Source organism: Cetorhinus maximus, chromosome 16 (assembly GCF_964194155.1).
Source record: "Cetorhinus maximus chromosome 16, sCetMax3.hap1.1, whole genome shotgun sequence".
NCBI classification, from domain to species: Eukaryota; Metazoa; Chordata; class Chondrichthyes; order Lamniformes; family Cetorhinidae; genus Cetorhinus; species Cetorhinus maximus.
In genome coordinates, this window is record NC_135894.1 from 80,388,707 (window position 1) to 80,407,669 (window position 18,963).

An 18,963-nucleotide genomic window follows, 5' to 3' on the forward strand; every position below is an offset into this window, starting at 1 on the left:
GCATTGAGAATTCCATATTCGAACCATTTTCTATGTATAAAATCTTTTCCACGTTTCCCCCATGGCCTTCACCCCCCCCACCCTAAGCCCTATTAAGGACAACTGGCCACCCCCAAGAGCCAATCAGAAGGCCAGTAGATCAGCAGCACCACCAAGGGTGCATCTGGAGGAAAAGGGTATATTGATGTACATTCACAACCAATTACATGATGTAAGGGAGTGCTGGGGCCAGTCAGGCAGACCCCCAACGAATCAGAAGGCAGGGCACTGGTGAGGGCAGGTTGCCACGAGGGCAGCCAATGCCGAGTGCCAAAAAAAGCTGGACCCCAGCCCCAAAGTCACTGATTAAATGGCAGCAGAGGCAGGAAGAGGCCAAATTGGCCACTTAAACTTATTTAGGCTCTGGGCGGGAGGGCTGCCTGCCAATTTCCCCACTGCTGGAATGATGGTATGTGACAGGAACATGACAGGCATGCTTACTCGATGCCTTCCTGCGCCATCTTGTCGGATTTCCTGCCTCCCAGCCTGTCCCGAGGGCTGGTAAAATCTAAGCCAATGTTTGTGTGCACTTTCAGCGAGTAATTCTCATGTGGATGAGGAACTGGGTGGTGACTGGTGTCAGTAGAACCATACACTAGCAGGAGGCAATATATTTAGGGAGGAAGAAAAACATTTGGCAGAGGAAAAAATACGCCCATATTATTTGTCTCCTGTGGCATCATATCATGCACTTTTGATAGTGACAGAAGTATTATACCATATAAGGCCGAACATTTTTTTTGATGTGAAGTAGTGTCCCTTTAATATCATAAACTTTAATCGTTAAGTAAACACAGGTCAGTCAAGAGCTTAAACTATTGTTTAGCATGAGGATGTTTGCAGATTGGATAGCATTTCAGGATCTAGGGCAATCGCTGCTTTTGTTAAAAAAAGACTGTTCACACTCTAGAAGTAAGCTGAAATGGAGACATAAATACATATTTTGTTACCTTATCAAAATAACATCACCATATGCAGCAAACTTCTGAAGCAGCTGGTCTATCAAGTTATCATCAAAATGATCCTGGTTCGGGGAGGAGCTGGTCAGTGACACTACCACTGTGCCATCAGTTGGTCCCTGATAAGCAATAACTTCCTTGTATACTCTTTGTCGAGCCTCAGGATCCACCTCAAATATGTCTATATCTATAGTAGCAACCACAGGCCTAACAGAGTAAAAAGAACATTATATATATATAAATTGTTTTGCAGAACTTTAGAATTTATAATAGACAAGAAATGGAGCATCATGTGGCTGATCACAATAAAGAGCGAAATACATAGTTAATGTTCACCCTGTTCTCTTGTGCCCTTCCCCTAATCCACAAACATACCAATTCCCTTTGCTGAATTGTGCTGCATGCAAATGTTTTCCTGTGTAGCCATTCATAGAATAGGTTACTTTAAACAGACTTGTCCATTACAAGCTAAGTGAGACTCTAAAGATCATGATGACTGTCGTAGGCGAACTGACACGTTGCACACTAACTAGGTTCCAATGTCTCCAGTCCTGAAATGAATTGGTCCCTTAAAGTTTAGCAGCAACTCATCAAATTGAAAATTTTAATAGTGTTACCTCAGCACCACAACATATCAAGCAAATTTAGAGCAAAACATTTTCATGTCAACACAATAAGTAGCTCAGGCAAAACTGTACATTGGCTGTTTTATACATTGCAGTTTCTCCAGCCATCTATCCTAAATGCCAACTGAGGCAACAAGATAAATTAGAAAAACTCAATAGGCCCAACTAACTATATCTCAATTAAGAGGCCTAGGATAGAAATGCAATTTTTTTTTACCCTTCTACTCTATTGTGCACCAGATTGCCTGATCACAAATCATAAATCTGTTTCTGGAAAATCCAATGTTTTATACAGTGCAGCCACAAGTATTATGGGTAACAAGCTTACTCTGAGACCAAATGACAAATTAAAAAGTAAACATTCATGATTTTAAATTGAAGATTCGTGCACATTTCAGATATTTGACTTCTGTAACTTTGCTTAAAAATAAAATAATCTAGGCCTCATATTGCTTCAACAATAACATGTTTGATGTACCTATGATCAGACGTTTTCAGTTCTGCTCTTCCATAATATACCAACGTTCCAGGACTCCATGAATTAGTTAGCTTTGATTCATCCTTAATACTCGAATTCAGCAAATTCAGGTCTTCAGCTAAAAACATATAGAACATAATTGTTATAGCATGAACTTTCTTGCCCACAATCTCCCTCTGCCAAATAGTAAATAAAAAGCCAAGAACAGTGAGAGTCAGCGGATAGCTTCTTTAATTTGAATGATAGATTTGCATTAAGCGCTTGACTTCTAAACTTCATTGTGCAACATGTTAACTACCAAGTCACCATGGAATTAAAGTGAGGCAAACATGCCTGCAATGACTTGTAACCACGACCTTTGGGCTAATTCTACTCAAATCCTGCGTTAAGCCCCTATTGCTTCCCCTGACAAAAATGAAGACAGGTCTTTGCACAAAATGAGAATGCTGAAGCAGCAGCTGACTTATTGTTTTAGTTGTTGAAGGAAATCAGAAGTGGCAGGATATTTTGTATTTTTCATACAATATGCATCCTTTAAACATGCTTCTGTAAACTACAAAACAACCAACCAATCACATACCGAAATCTCTCACATTAAGGGATATATCCTTGTTCCTGAGCATCTACGCTTACAGGAAACATGCTTGGGGGATTGGATTACAATATAGTAATGCTATCTCTGTCTTACACGCCCTGCAAATGAAAATCCTCTTTGGGGTGGCGGTGGGCAGGGGTTTCGTGCAAGAACAGTGTGGTATTATCCATATAGACCAAAGAGTAAAGACAACACAACAGAAAACAGAGAAATATGAGGAGTAAGGAGCAAGGTGGCATAGCACTGCAACTAACTTTTCATACCTGATTTGTCAACAGGCCATTTTCTTCTTTTCCAAAGAATTCGATCCGTCCAGGCTGGAGTTCGACATTTCTCACTTGTGTCATAATCATCAGAGAACAGGTCATATTTATAAGTTGGTGCAAAATTTATTCTGCCTTCTAAAAATTCTCGGAAAATCTGCAAAAGCAAATAAAAAATGATTTAACCGATGTACCTGATTGTCAGACTGAAAACAAGAACATATGCTACTCAATGGAGATATACACTACAGATATATGTCCTCAGGACAGTATGACCTTGTAGACCCAGGTTACACTGCCAGCTACAGAACTGTGGATTGTACGCAGTGGGGTTGAGGGAAAGGTTTACTTACACATTTTTGTTATGAAAACACAGGTTGCAATGCCAGTTAAATTTTCTTATTTTTCTCATGCTGAGACTTAACTTTAAATTTCCCCGGATGTTCAATGGACTGGCTGGTCAATTAAAACGTAGTGCACATTATAAAATTCAATGCAGACTATAAAATTCAGTGGAGTTTAAGCAAAAGTAGCAGTATAACGGTTTCCTAACCTTGTAACCTTTGGGATAACCTTGCATGTTTTGTTGTTCAACCATTAACATTCTATACCAAAGCAAAATACTGTGGATGCTGGAAATTTAAAATGTTGGAAATAGTTAACAGTATCCTTGGAGAGAGAAACAGAGTTGATGTTTCAGGTCAATGACCTTCATCAGAACTGAGAGGAAAAGATGCTGCCAGAACTGTTGAGCATTTCCAGCATGTTTTGCTTTTATGGACATTCTTTAGTTATAGATCTGAAAGTAATGGTTCACTGCAGTGATTTACAATTTAATTCCATAAGGAATTTATCATTTTGTGGTAAAGTATATTAATGCTTTTTAGTTTCTGTGCAGAAGACTGTAAGCCTTTCACAACACAGCACTACCAGCTTGTGATAGGGCATGAAAGCACCGCCTGGACATATTCTTCAATTTAAATGACTCGGATGATTCACATATTATATCAAGTCTACTTCTTGGGAATCTAAGTGCAATTCCAGGATGGATCAAGACATGCTCTTTCCAACTCCTTCCCCACATCCGTCCTAGAAAAGCTATTTATTTGACAAAAACAATGTTCTAAGAGTCTACTGTAAACAAACTTTTCAAAAGTTGGCACAAGCTACTTAATATTGATAAATTTCAAGCATGATTTTTTAAAAAAGGAACCTTTTATCTTACATGTCCAACATTTTTCTGATTAATAAGTTGGTCCCCTGACAGAAGTGCGTCCCAGCTCTGTTGTCTGATCAGCTCTTTTACTTCTTCATTTGGAAGATCAATGCGGTAATTGAAATCTCCACACCAAAATATATAATCATGAGAAAACAGTAATCTCCCCTACAAAAAGTGAAGAGCACATAGTTCAGAATTAAATTCATGCCAGGGATGCATTTTAAGTGTACAATCCTCGTAGTTTTCTGTGTACTAATTTTAATGGCAGGAACTATGAAGGAGGGGGCAAAGCAGCTGGCTTAATAGTAGATATTTCAGCAACCCTCTTTATCCAAGAGTTGTGTGTGGAAGCCTGAAACTTTTAGAATATATTTCAGTTAAAAAAAACTGTTTTCGTTTTTTAAATACATTGCACTTTCATGTTAGCATTTTTTAAAAAATCAATGCCTCCAAAAGGCTGGTTTTCTTTTTCATGCTGAACACATCTTATAAGTAAAAGTAAAGCCCAACACCATCCAAGCCGTGAATTTTGCTTCTATATCTGGGCAGGTTCTTCCATTATTTCCCTTGTCAAGTTAAGCAATCCTTCCTTCACTACCATCCTACAAACTCACTCGTTACAAACTGTCTTTCTCCTTGCAAATTTTCTTTTCTCCACACCCTGCGCCCCCACCCCACCAAAACAAAAGTAATGGCTCCTTACTGGAGTTTGGGTCCATGGGCACAGGTTGTAACAGCAATGAGGCAAGACAGCTCCAAACACTCAGATGTGCTCCCAACAGAGGTCAACTAATGTAACGAAGACCATCTGCACAGCTCAACTAAAAACTGGTAAACCCACTGAGCTTTTGTGACCTGTATTTTATTGATATTATGATTGCTGTTCTCCCAACTTGGTTTTCTTATATTATGGAGGCATAACCTAACACTCCAGCTGCAAATGGATTAACGCAACTAAATTTTTTTGGGAAGTGCAATAACTCTTATGGGTAGAAACTCATCTCAGGCGTTGGTGCAAAAAACATTGTCTGATTGGCTACCCATTACACACAGCGCCTGATATTCAGTTTCATTGCAGTCAATGAACTGAATACCAGATGCTGCATATAACAGGCAGCCAATCTAATATCATTCAGTTTGCACTACCATCCAAGACAAAATTCTATCACTTTGTTCCTGGGCTGCTGCTTGGAAGTTGTGTTCTCAGCTGTTCTAACCAGCACCCCCTTCCAAACTCTAATTTTCACACAACTAAAAATTTTGTATCCTTTTGATATTCAGTGAAACAAAGCAGATATAACTTAATTTTAGCTTAACTGTTAAACATACATGGAGCAATGGAGACATTCAAGAATTTCCTGTTATATTGCAGGTTATTACATAAAATCTAGTTCCTAGAAAAGCTAACATTGGTTTCCAATGTAATCTCATTCGGCTCATTAGTCATGGAGACGAATGGTGCAATTTATACATTGCAATACCAAGCAGGCTTTAAATAAGCAATGTCCCTCTTCTTTCAAAAGTGAGGCTGATTCATAATTCTCACTGCACAATGTAAACAGTATCTGAAGATTACAGCTAGACATTATTGTATGCTTGTAGTTTATTTTGAACCGGATGTTTAGGAAGGCAGTTTGGCTGAAAAGGGGGACTATGAAGTCTATTAAAATAAAAATCACACAAGATAATGCGATATTTAAAATAAAAAAAACTTGTATTATATAGCACTTTTCGTGACTACTACATATCCCAAAGCGTTTTACAGCACTTCTGAAGTATAGTTGCAATTTAGGAAACATGGCAGTTAATTTGTGCACAACAGACTTCCACAAACAGCAATGACCAGATAAACTGCTTTTGTGATGTTGATTGAGGAATAAACATTGGCCAGGACACTAAGGAGAAGTCCCCGCTCTTCTTCGAAATAGAATCCTGGGTCTTTTACACCCATCGAGCAAACAGATGGGGCTTCAGTTTAAAGTCTCATCCGAAAGATGATACTTCCAAAAGTGCAGTACTCCCTCGGTGCGGCACCGGAATTTCAGCCTTGATTTATGTGCTGAAGCCCTGGAGTGAGACTTGAACCCAGAACTTTGTGACTCATAAGCGAGTGTGCTATCAACTGAGCCACAGCTGACACAACCAATTGCACTATTTTTTTCTTACAAAAGTAAGACTGTGTAATGGTTATGTTCTGCGCTAGCAACCCATATGTTGGGTTTAAAATCCCATGATAAGTTGTAAAATTGGAATTCAACAGATCTGATATTGTGGGCTGGCACTGCATAAGTGACCATGAAAGCTGCTCGATTGTTATAAAAACCTACTGATTCACTAATGTCACAGAAGGAAAACAGCTGTCTCTATTCTCTGTTTATATGCCCAAGGTCCTTGTGGTATATGGAAAGTGTCTCGATGCCCTCTGAAGCAATTCAGTTCAAGGGTACTACGAATGAGCAATAAATGGGACCTTGCTTAAGTGGCATACAGTACAATGACATTTTGCCTTAAGAGTAGAATGTTAAGGTAAAAATAACTCCTTAGATTTATATAACAGCATCAATTATTAGCAACTTGTACTTGTGTATAAAGGGCTAATAATGCAGCCATATTTTCAAACCATGCTGCCTGAAATAGTGGTTTCCAGCTATGTGTTGTTCATGGACAACAAAAGTTAAATAAAACTGTTTGGGCAACATTGAACCAGCTGCCAATTAAACACCATGCCTGATTTTACTTTCCATCCCAAGTCAATTGAAGGAGGAAAATAAATCAGGTGGGTGAAAAATGGGTAGCCAATTCAACATCCCACTCAGTCACTTCCTGCAGCTGTCTCTCTGCTCATTTGTTAATCTATAATACCTTTTAGTCTCTCTCAATCCTTCACTGTCTGTATGGCTCTCATATTGAGTTGCCATTATCTCAGAGTTATTTCTCTCTTTTGCCATGAGAAAGCAGACAAGCTTCCCTTTTAAAAAAAAAGTGACCTCCCTGTGATCAGAGATGCTCAGGCAATTGTGAAATTGTAAACAGGTTCTTTTGGGAAAACATTCACATATCTACAAATGTTTCTTCCTCTTTCCTCTACCAGTCACACTTGCAAATTTATTAACAATTGGCTACCACAGAACTTACTTTCCTTGATTTTCGTGAAAACTAATGTCCTGAAGCATTGCCCAAAGATCCAGGTGGAAAGCAAGACAGACTGCCTCAACAATCACCAACTCTTTTTTTTCTATTTAGCTGTTTTTTCCCCTATTTGTTATGTTTGAATTGTTTAAAAGACCAACCAAAACCATGATGTTATAATGGAAACTGTGTCCAATAATGTATCTAGAAACTGTTTAGAAACAGGGTTTTTCCAGGCTAAGAAAATCACTTAATAGCAAAAATGTAACTTTACAAAGTAGTATGTGAAAAACTTCACCCAGGAAAATGAGTGAAGCCAGTTCCATTCACAAGCTGATCACCTTTATTTCATTTATTACAGATCAGCTCGCCATAAACAGAAGGAATGTTTGAATGTCATTAATATTTATTCCTCATTCAAAATAACTAAAAATGGATTTTCTGGGCATTATCACATTGCTGTTTGTGGGAGTTTGATGTTCTCAAAATAGTTGCCAAGCTTCTTAGATTACAACACTTCAAAGTGCTTCTTTGGCTATAAAGAGCTTTGGGATGTCCAGAGGTTGTGAAAGGAGTCATATAAATGAAAGTTTAAAAAAAAATGTAATGAAATTTATTCCACATAAACATGCTACTGACTCATACATTTGCTTTTAAACTTAAATACTTCATGTCTTGCGTCAACTACCAAAATAAAAGTTACATAGGAACTAACAAAGTCTTTCTTATTGCTTGTATTTCAACACAATATGGAGGTTGAAAATATTCATTTACTGCACTTATCCAAACGATGCTGATCATACCATTGGAAAACTCAGTTTGCGAGCTATTTCAATGTAATCTTCATTCCTTTCCTTGACCTGTGACTGGCCGGCAGCAAAATGTGCACAAACAAAGCAGAGGCTGGTGGCATGGAACAGCATGTGTACAGCAACTGCCCCTTTGTTACCAGTGGCTCCTCCCATTCCAGTCTTTACAGTGTCAACTGCTACATCCCTGAAACAGAATTACATAACTGATAAGCAAAACTGAACATTCAACTCTGATCACATTAATTTGAGAGAAATTTTTAATAAGTCAAGAATGTTTCCTCATCTTTCGCACCTTAACGTTACCTTTAATGCAAACTTATCTGGAACTCGTTTATAGCAAAATATTTGCCTTTCATTATTACTTTTATTTTGCAAATTTTGTGCTTAGGGTGATGAATATTAGTACCAAAGAATGAGAAGTTCTTCAGTTCAGATAATCAAAGTCACAATCAGGCACTGCAGTCAGGTATAACAGTTTGCTAGAGGGTAAAGGGCTACATATTCTGGCCTAACAACATCTCAGGCTCAGTCTTAGGAGAGCACCACTCACTACATAATTTTCCATTTTGCACACCAACCTTCACCTGATCTCTCACTGAATGAATACCAATTTCAAACCAACTAATGCTGAATTAAGAAGTTTTATGTATGCTATGATTTTGTACATATTAGGAACCAGATTATGACTCTCTAAACTCCTTCCTGGTAAAATTCTAGGCTGGACTTGAAACCAAGTCCTGAGATGAAACAACAGTGTCTAGCCCACTGCACCAGCCAATCTTTTGAAGAAGTAGCTTACTTTAAGTTATGACCAGGAAGGAAGAATCGGTATCGCACAATATTTGGATAATCAATAATTTGCTAAATGTAGACAAAAAGCCACTCAGATAGGCACTTCAATTAAAACTGGCAACTATTCAAGGCATTGAGATGTCAAGGCAAAAATAGTAGCAATAGAACATGGTAACAGACATATGTCAGTGGTTTGATGAAATATAAATCATAGCTCAATTTCAATTCAGGAAGTTTATCAGACTATGATATTTAAATCCACAAAGTACAATATATCATTATTTTGATATGTAACTGAACCTCAGTCATCCTGCTAGGATGGTTGGAAAACAGAATTTTTGAATGTCTCAAGCTGATGATCATTTGTCCATCTTTGATGATGACAACAGCTTATAACTCATTTCAAATTTAATACAAGTTGTGGGTTTGCATGTTAACTATCAAGTCCAATTTTAGATTTTGGTGAGCAATGTTTCCAACATGCAAGGCATCAGATGCCAGATTGGCCTGACAGCAGATCTTTCCTTAATTTCCTTTGTCAGGCCAATGAAAACCAGCTTCTGCAACTATTTCATGTCACAAGCATCATACTCCATGTGTCAGTTCAGGTGCCACTTTTTGTTTTACAAGGATTGCCCAAAAGCCAATGCATCTTTCAAGCTTGACCACAAGAGTGCTTGGCAAGCTTCACTTCAGAGTAGAATATATTTTTGCATTATCTAGTGTTAGCCATTCAAACTGGGCGACCAGTCCACCTTAGCTACAACTTTACTATCATTGCCTCTATGCTTGGCATATTACCTCAGTGCAACTCATACCCCAGCCACTGTTATAATAACGTGTCGAATTCAATGGTGATGGAAATATGAGCTGCCAATAAAGGTTAGACTTGTAGAATTTAAACTGGCAATTAAAAAGCAATTACAATACCAATGTAAATTAAAACTTTATAACTGTTGAATCTTTCCAAATAGATTCGTGGTTCATTTTAACATTTGTGGATAGTTATCAAAATGTAGTGCTTTGTTTTTAAAATAAATTACTGATATGTAACCTGTGAAAGAATGCAATATAATGAACAAGTCAAACAGTACTGGGACAGAGAAAAACCAGGCCAACAGTTTACTGCACTTTCGCTCATGGGTAGTAAAAGGTTAATGCTACATTTGACATTATTCTTAACTGCCAAACGTGCAAGCTCTCGTCTTCCCTTTTTAAAGCTTCTGTTCAATAATCTATAGGACATTGATTACCATTACAATACCCAGCAAAAGCTGCTTTCAATTGTCAGCCAAAAATATGAAATCTAACAGCAAATAGAAACAACAGAAACACTTTCCATTGGTGTTAAAGGTCTGAGTAATGAGGGAAAGGCTATAGAAACTTGGGATTGTTCTCAGCATTGATAGGTGACATTCTGATGGTGATGGTGATCCTAAAACATGATAGTAAACAGAATGGTATGGGGAAATCCAAAAAAAACAAATTAAACTGTAAGAGCTGGACAAAGGATCACAAGTTTAAACTGGCAAAAGGCAAATTTAGGATTCATATCGGGAGTGACAAATATGTGAAAAGACAGCCAGGAGAAACGATAATGGCCGAGATTGTAGGATCATTTAAGAACCAACTGGACATTGCAATGGAATGGAGGGATGGGGGGGGCCTCTATGGGGCATTCTGTTTGGTGAGTTAGGCGAGATGAATGGCCTTTCTTAGCCATAATTATGTACAATCACACGATTGCTGCTCCACTCGCCCTGGAGTTGCTACTTTTTGTATTGAATAAAGAGCACTCAAGAGAATTTTGCACCTCAGATTTCATCTCTAGGCATTTTTTGGGATTTACTTTTTCTAATCAATTTTAAAAGTACTTGGGAGAAAATGGAGAGTATGTCGTCAAAAACTAATGACCAGTGGAAGTGTTCTGATAGCCTGAATGATTGGCACCTTGGCAAGCCCAAGGTGTTCCAGGCAGATTAAATATCTGGGAGATATTTATAAAAATTATACCAATCTTGAAATGATTAACATTAGAACTACCATACAATATGTCATAGATAACTTGGGTTTCTTAACCCCAACTTGATTGAAGCCTGGTGAAGATGAGTTCCTCAGTAAGGGAATTTTGAGATTTAAAAAAATGCATTTGCATAGGTTACCGAATTGCTCAAATAATATTGCAATGTTTAATTTTTCTTGCACTTAGTTAAAATCAAATATTTTGCATAGTCAAATGATGCTGCAAAACAGACTAACCTGATGTATGGTGCGTGCTGTGGTCGGATAAAGACGAACAAGCAGACACCCACGAGCTGCTCAGAAGCCAAAAGAACATACTTGCAATCCCTGGAGATACTCTTCTGGATCTCAGCTGCCCACAGCTTCTGATTAGTGGTGCTATCAAACAAATATAAACAATACGAACTAAAATACACAAATGTACTTACAACGATATGTGTTCAAAACATATACATTACATTGGGAGACTAGTTACAGCTGCTGCAACCTCCAAGATCTCATTTTTCACTAGTCTAAGAGCTTGGAACTTTTTCCCATTACTAGACAATATCTGATCTGATGGATCATATTCAAATATAACAAAAGCATTGATTTTTCAAGCACTTCTCCAAACAGTAAAACCTATGATATTCAATATGCTAATCTGGTTCCAGGTTCAACTGCATGCAAATCTGATGAAAGGTCAGAAACCTGAAACATTCGCCTGAACTTTCAATCCTGAGTTGTGAAAATTCCCAGAGAAAGTGCTCGGAAGTTCGGATTTTTGGTTGGGGGCGGGGGAAAATGGAGGGTGACCCAGCAATGAGTGCAGAGGCTGCCGTGTGGGAAGGCAGGCTGGAAGGAAGGCCTGCCTCAATGCACTGACACAGTGTTGAGGTTTCAGAAAAACATTGAACTTCCAGCCCTCACCCTCCCCAAGCCCCACCTATGCCACCTCATGTCCTCCACCCACCCTCCATGGCCCTCATGGCCTCCATGCCAACCTATGCCCCCACCCACAGCCCTTTATAGCCAACTTAGTGCCAACCCATGCCCCTTGCCCACCACCCTTTACCCTTAACACCTACCATGCCAACTGACCCAGTATCCACCATGGGTAGACCTCAGGATCCAACCTGAGATTAAATAAAGTTCTATTGAATAAAGTGTCTACTGAAGAATCGGCTATTTAAAAAAAAACTGATAAAAACCAATTCATTACATTTAACTTCCTTTAGGAAGGAACGTAGGAGCAGGTGTAGGCCATTCAGCCAGTCAAGCCTGCTCTGTGGTTCAATTAGATCATGGCTGATATCTACTTCAATGCCACTTTCCTGCACCATCCCCATATCCCTTATTGCCATTAGTATTCAGTAATCTGTTGATTTCTGTCTTGAACATATTCAATGATTGAGCTTCCACAGCCCTCTGGTGTAGAGAATTCCAAAGATTCCCCATCCTCTGAATGAAGAAGTTCCTCTTCATCTCAATCTTAAATGGCCTGCCCCTTATTCTGAGACTGCGTCAACAGCCAGGGGAAACATTCTATATACATCTATCCTGCACGCTCTGTAAGAATTTTGTAAGTTTCAATGAGATCACCTCTCACTCATCAAAACTCTAGAGAATACAGGCACAGTTTCCTCAATCTCTCCTCATAAAACAATCCCACCATCCCAGGGATTATTCTGGTGAACCTCCGCTGCACTCCCTCTATGGCAAGTATATTTTTCTTTAGAAAAGGAGACCAAAACTGTATACAGTTCTCCAGGTGTGATCTCACCAAGGCTCACTACAATTGTAGCAAGGTACCTTTACTGCTGTACTCAAATCCCTCTTACGATGAAGGCCAACATGCTATTTGCCTTCCTAATTGCTTGCTGCAACTTCATGCTAGCTTTTAGTGACTAGGACACCCAGCTCCCTTTGAGTATCAACACTCCCCAATCTCTCTCTTTAAAAAAAATGCTCTGCCTTTGTGTTTTTTCTACCAAAGGGGATAACTTCACACTTATTCACATTATATTCCATCTGCCATGTTCTTGCCTCCTTGCATCCTGCTTACGACTTACATTCCCACCTAGTGTCATCAGCAAATTTGGAAGTATTACATTTGGCCCCCAGATCCAAGTCATTTACATAGATTGTGAACAGCTGTGGCCGCAGCACTGATCCTCATGGTATCCCAGTAGTATCAGCCTGCCATCCTGAGAACGACCCGTTCGTTCCTAATCTGTTTTTTGACCTCTAACCAATTCTCAATCCATGCTAGTATATTACACACCCCCCAATACCATGGTGCTGAAACTTTGTTTACTAATCTCCTGTGCGAGACCTTATCAAAAGCCTAAAAATCCAAATGCACCACATCCACTGGTTCTCTTTTATCTATGCCGCAAGAAACGTCCTCAAAACACTCCAACAAGTTTGACCTAAATTATTTCCCTTTCATAAGTCCATGGTGACTCTGCCCAATCATATTATTTTCTAAGTGTCCAGTTATCACATCCTTTATAATAGGTTCTAACATTTTCCCCACTACTGAAGACAAACCAATAGGTCAGTGGTTCTCAGTTTTCTCTCTCCTTCCCTTCTTAAATAGTAGAGTTACATTTGCCACTTTCCAGCCTGCAGGAACCTTCCCAGAATTTATAGAATTTTGAAAGATAACTACCAATGCATCCACTAGCTCTATAGCCACCTCCTTCTCCAGTCTGGGATGTAGCTCATCAGGTCCAGGGAATTTATATCAACCTTCAATCCAATTAAGTTTTCAAGTACTACCTCTTTAATAATACTAATTTCTTTCAGTTCCACATTTTCACAACCCCCTTGGTTCCCTAGTATTTCTGGGAGATTTTCCTGTACCTTCACCAGGGACTCTAACTTCCATGGAATGACAATCTCAGTCAGATTTCCGTTCCGCTCCAAGCTACTTACAATGAAATGGAGCTGCACCTTCCTCACCCAAACTTTAGCCTCAGGCCACTTCCCGGGGCAGGGGGAGGGGGGGGGGGGGGGCCACGGGTGGTGGTGGGGGTTGAGTGATGGGCCATGGGTGGTTGGTGAGGGGTGTGGTGGATTGGGGGAGTGGGCAGGGTAGTCAGAGGGTCCAGTACTATAGTTAACCAGGAGTTAGAAATGGTTTTAATTCTTCCATCTTTTCCTGGGTAACTATTCCTGTAAGACAGTCGTAGCCATCCGAAGACTGGAATTTAAATTGGAGTATTGGATGGTTCCCAGTGCAGGGAAATTGTCCAACAGAAGTTTGAACCTCCAAGGCAATCGCCGTGCAGTCTTTGTGTGGGCACTTCCGGCGCAGGACGAGGGCCCCCAGCATATCTTTGGGGTACCCCCAAACCCCCGGATACGATGCCCTGGATGTCAAAGCCATGGACCAAAGTTATTGTTTCGTTTCTCCACCATTTCCCTATTCTCCATTGTAAATGCTGCTGTCTCTGCCTATTATGGATCCACATTTCTCCTTGCTAATCTTTTCCTTTTCACATTCCTAAAGAAGCTTTTACAGTCCATCTTTGTTTCTCACCGGCTTGCATTCATATTCTCTTTTCCCCTTTATTAGTTTCTTGGTCCTCCTTTGATGAATTCTAAATTGCTCCCTATCCTCAGGATTAGCACTTTTCTGGCAACCTTATAAACCACATCCTTTGATCTAAAATCTTTAATTCCTTACAAAAACATTGGAATTCTTAGTCCCACTTCAAAGGGTTTATAACCACTTAGACCTGTCAAACTGTGAATGACAGGCACCCACTGCGAAAATGAAAGATTGTGAAATCAGCCATGCAGCACTAATCCTGTAATGATAACCCTCAGGCTTATGTTAACAGTCAGAGCACTGATTCTTTTTAAAACACTGCAATATTTTTTTCAATTTTGCTCCTGCTAACAGTTCCAATGAATTTATGTACTTTTTACACACACTCATGTCTACTTTTAAAAATCCCACAGCACCTGACAATTCCCAAAGGTGTCTCAGGACGATATCCAAAAGGTACCTTACCTCTCTAAAGGGACTCCACCTCTTCAAAATGCTCCCGCAGCTTTAGGCCTTCTCCTACCAGGTCTAAAGTGCACAAGTCGTGTTTTGGACATCTCAGTAGCAAAATCAGATCAGCCTGAGGCAGCTGTGCTTTAACATGGGCAGCTGCCTTTGTAAACCACAGATGTGCAAATTGAAACCTGCCCCCATTTCCCCCAGCCATAGAAATTGTGTCATGTTTGGGGGACTTCCAGATTCAAGTCTCCAGAGCCATTTTCATAATGATGGAGAGGCTCTCTGCCTTTTTGAAAATTCAGGCCATTAACTCTGTTTAGATGCTGCTTGACCTGCTGAGTATTTCCAGCATTTTTTTGTTTATATTTCAGATTGGTCATTATCAGATTGGTAACCATGGACTGTGCTCTAATTAGTGTACTTACAATAGTCAGTATATTTGAAGTTAGGGCATCGGGGCCACATTCTACTTTTGTGCCAGGTAGGAGGTAGAAAAATAAAATACTGTATTGACACTGACCCTGAAATTCCAGTGTTAAGCAGGGACATAAGTAATCGCTGCTTTACAACTTATTTTTCTACTTCAATACTTAAACACACAGGATTGGATTTTATGGGGTGCCACGGTCTCCATGCCCTGGTTAAAATGTCCGGGGTTGGGAAGAGGCGGACTTGTCCTTGCTCCTGACAGCTGCCCCGGAACCAGCTGTGAGCACTGTTAAACAGCTAGAGTTGGGACTTCCACCCCAGTTGAGGAGGAAGTCCCGCATCAGAGAGCTGCTGGCCAATCAGATGGCTGGCAGCTCTAGTCCCAGCAGTGTCTCTGGGTGCGGTGGTCATTGCTGGGACTACAGTCAGTCAAAATGAAGAGCAGCACAGATTCTGGGATAAGTCAGGGCCTCGCCAGGGCCAGGCTAGCAGGCTCCAGGCAAGGGGGCTAAAGCTGGGTTTCAGGGGCCACTGAGGCCTTCAACAGACTCAAAGGGCCTGCAAAGGAGGATCTTCCCCCACACCACCACCACCACCCCCCCCAACGTTGACTGACCCCAGCCTGCACAGCTGAAGATGCTGAACTTACCACATGGTGTGGAAATACCCGCAGCAGTAGGATGAGGTCTTGATGAGGATTAATTGAAAGCATCGAAATATAATAAATAAATGCAACTGAATAATACAATGCTTTTTTTTAAAAAAATTCTGGGTCATTACATTTAGTGGACAAAAAAGGGAACTCAATTGTTCATACCATTTAAATAGAATTAATTTTTATGTTGAATTGCATGTTACCATGAATCAGAAATTGCCTGCTTAAAGAAACCTAACCCCAAAAGTACAAACACTTGTTTTTTGTGGTAACCACATCAAATAAAAGTGACAATAAAAGGTAAAGTGCGTTTGTCTTTCACTTCATTTCTTCATTAGGATGACAAAAACTAAAAATATGTATTGCTACATACCTTGCACTTACAATATTTCCTGCATTCAGCTCAACCATTTCCTCAAATCCAATAGCAAAAATGTCCATAGGTCTGCTCCCCTTGTCTGGGATAAAAAGTGGAAGAAAATTTGTTAGTACTCAAATTTGGCAGGGTCAGAAAGGAAAGAAGTGGTAAGCACAAGAGGCCCAGGCTGGTGTGAATCATTGCGTGTGCACTAATTTAGACAATGCATCCTATAGATTTTACATACAGCAGCCACAAACCATTGCAGAAGCTTCAACAAACCATTATTTTGCACGGTTGAAACTTAGGATGAAGGGGACAGGCTAATATGTAATTGAGGGGCTGGGGGGGGTGGGGGCAGAGGTTGGGGGTGGGGGGGTGTTTAAAGAAGTAAATATTTTGAAAGGTTGCATAGCTTATCTCATCATAACTCTAGAGGAGAATATTTAGGATTCAGGTTGGTGAATGAGTGGAGTAAACTGATATTGAAAAAAAAGGCAATAAACTGTAATCCAAGAAAGAGAGACATGGGAAACAGGAATTCAAAACATGAGGTTAAAGAGACATCAGGAGAGGGAGAAAGAAAACCTACCAAAAAGACATTCAAAAAATAAGTGAGAAGGTCCTTTGGGAAAAAAAAGTGATGCAATGGGAGGTAAAGAAACACACACAGTACAATAGAGATGCTGAACAAAACTGGGCGAAAGCAGAAACAAACTGTACAACTTGACCCCTGAAACCAAACAGCGCAACACAAGGGGAATACTACATCAACTTGCGTATAGATCGAGCTTTTAACATATAAAAATAACCCAAAATGCTTCACATAGGTGCCAGGGGTAAAAGAAAAGATGCTGAACCAAGGAGGACAAATTAGGAGGTGGAGGTGAAAGAGGCAGCTTTAAAGGAGTGTCATAAAAAGACAAGAGAGGTGGAGAAGTTTAGAGGGGGAATTCCAGAGTGGGAGACTTGGGCAGTGAACTGCACGGCCACTAATCTATAGAAAACATTAGTTAGGCCACAACTTGAGTACTGTGTGCAGTACAGAAATGATGTATTTGCACTAGAGAGGGTACAGAGGAAATTTATGAAGATGTTGCCAGGACTGGAAAAAATACAGCTAAGAGGAAAGATTGGATAGGCTGGAGTTATTCTGCTTGGAACAGAGGAGGCTGAGGGGAGATTTGATTGAGATGTACTAAATTGTGAGGGGCCTGGGTAGAACAGATGGGAAGGGCCTGTTTACATTAGCAGGAAGGTCAGTGGCTAGGGGACATAGATTTAAAGTGATTGGTAGAAGGATTAGAATAGAGATGAGGAAACTTTTTTTCACTCAGAAGGTGGAAGGGGTCTGGAACACTCTGCCTGAGAGGGTGGATGAGGCAGAAAAATCTCATCTCATTTAAAAGGTGGCTGGATATGCACCTGAAATGCCATAATCTGCTGCATTACGGACCAAATGCTGGAAAGTGGGATTAGCCTGGGTGGCTCTCTTTTTTTTTCCGGCTGGCACAGACATGATGGGCCAAGTGATCTCCTTCTGTGCCGTAAACTTTCTATGATTCTATGTTAGGGTGGTGGAGGCAGATTCAATCATGGTTTTTAAAAACGGAATTGGATAAGCACCTGAAGAGGAAAAAACCTTGTAGGGCTGCAAGGAAAAGGTGGAAAATGGGACTAGCTAAATAGCTCTTACGGAAAGGCAGCATGGATTTGACAAGCCAAGTTGCCTCCTTCTGTAACAATTCCATGAAAATAACACCAAGCCATAAAAGGAGTTATTAAGACAAATGACCAAAAACTTGGTCAAAGAGGTAGATTTTAAGGCATGTCTTAAAGGAGAAAAGCAAGATAGGAAGGCGGAGTGGTTTAGGGAGGAAACTCCAGAATTTAGGGCCCAGATAGCTGAAGAAACGGCCACCATTGATTGAATAACTGAAAACAGAGATGCTCAAGAGGCCAGAATTAGAGGAGCACAGATATCAACTTGTTATGGGGCTGTAAGAGATTACACAGATAGGGAGGGGAGAGGCCATGGATGGATTTGAAAACAAGGATGAGAAATGTAAAAGCAATAATTTAAAAATTGAAGTTACTCCTGAATGAATAAGGCTTGTGTAGTGTTTTTTGGCTCATTTACTTTGTTTGATTGTGTGTGTCTGTGGCTGATCTATGCTCACTGTGCTTGATTTATTAAACCTGGGTGTGGGCTCGGAAAAAGTAAACAAATCTGACTAGAGAGCTGGAAGCCAGAGCTGAAGCATAGAACAGACCTTTTAAAGCACTGTAGATAAATTCCTATTACACACACACACATGGTGTGTCATGTCTGCATAGATCAGAGATTTAAATATATAACAGCTTGCTTTCATCATTGATTTTGCAGCAAGAATAGTTGAAGTTCATGACAAGCCAGTGAGTTCTAAATTCTTCCATCAGTAAAGACTATTAGCATAGCCTATGGAGGATCAGGATATCACTGACAGCAACTTATGGATTTCTGAATTTAACTGCACAAGGGGACACCAGGAGTTACTGCCGGTTTTACACAGTAATGATGGTGAGTACTGATTGCTTCATCATTATTTTT

General features: G+C 40.0%; 1 protein-coding gene across 5 annotated transcripts in view; it reads right to left on the reverse strand.

Moving 5' to 3' along the window:
* The window catches only part of synj1 (synaptojanin 1), a 112,865-nt gene that overhangs the window by 30,746 nt on the left and 63,156 nt on the right, over window positions 1-18,963 (reverse strand). For all 5 annotated transcript variants that reach the window (XM_078560173.1, XM_078560174.1, XM_078560171.1 and 2 more), the window contains 7 exons: window positions 16,389-16,473; window positions 11,172-11,312; window positions 8,112-8,304; window positions 4,186-4,344; window positions 2,961-3,117; window positions 2,103-2,220; window positions 990-1,205 (listed from right to left, as the gene is read on the reverse strand). In XM_078560173.1, the coding sequence (XP_078416299.1) occupies window positions 990-1,205; window positions 2,103-2,220; window positions 2,961-3,117; window positions 4,186-4,344; window positions 8,112-8,304; window positions 11,172-11,312; window positions 16,389-16,473 (1,069 nt within the window). The remainder of the gene's footprint in view (window positions 1-989; window positions 1,206-2,102; window positions 2,221-2,960; window positions 3,118-4,185; window positions 4,345-8,111; window positions 8,305-11,171; window positions 11,313-16,388; window positions 16,474-18,963) is intronic.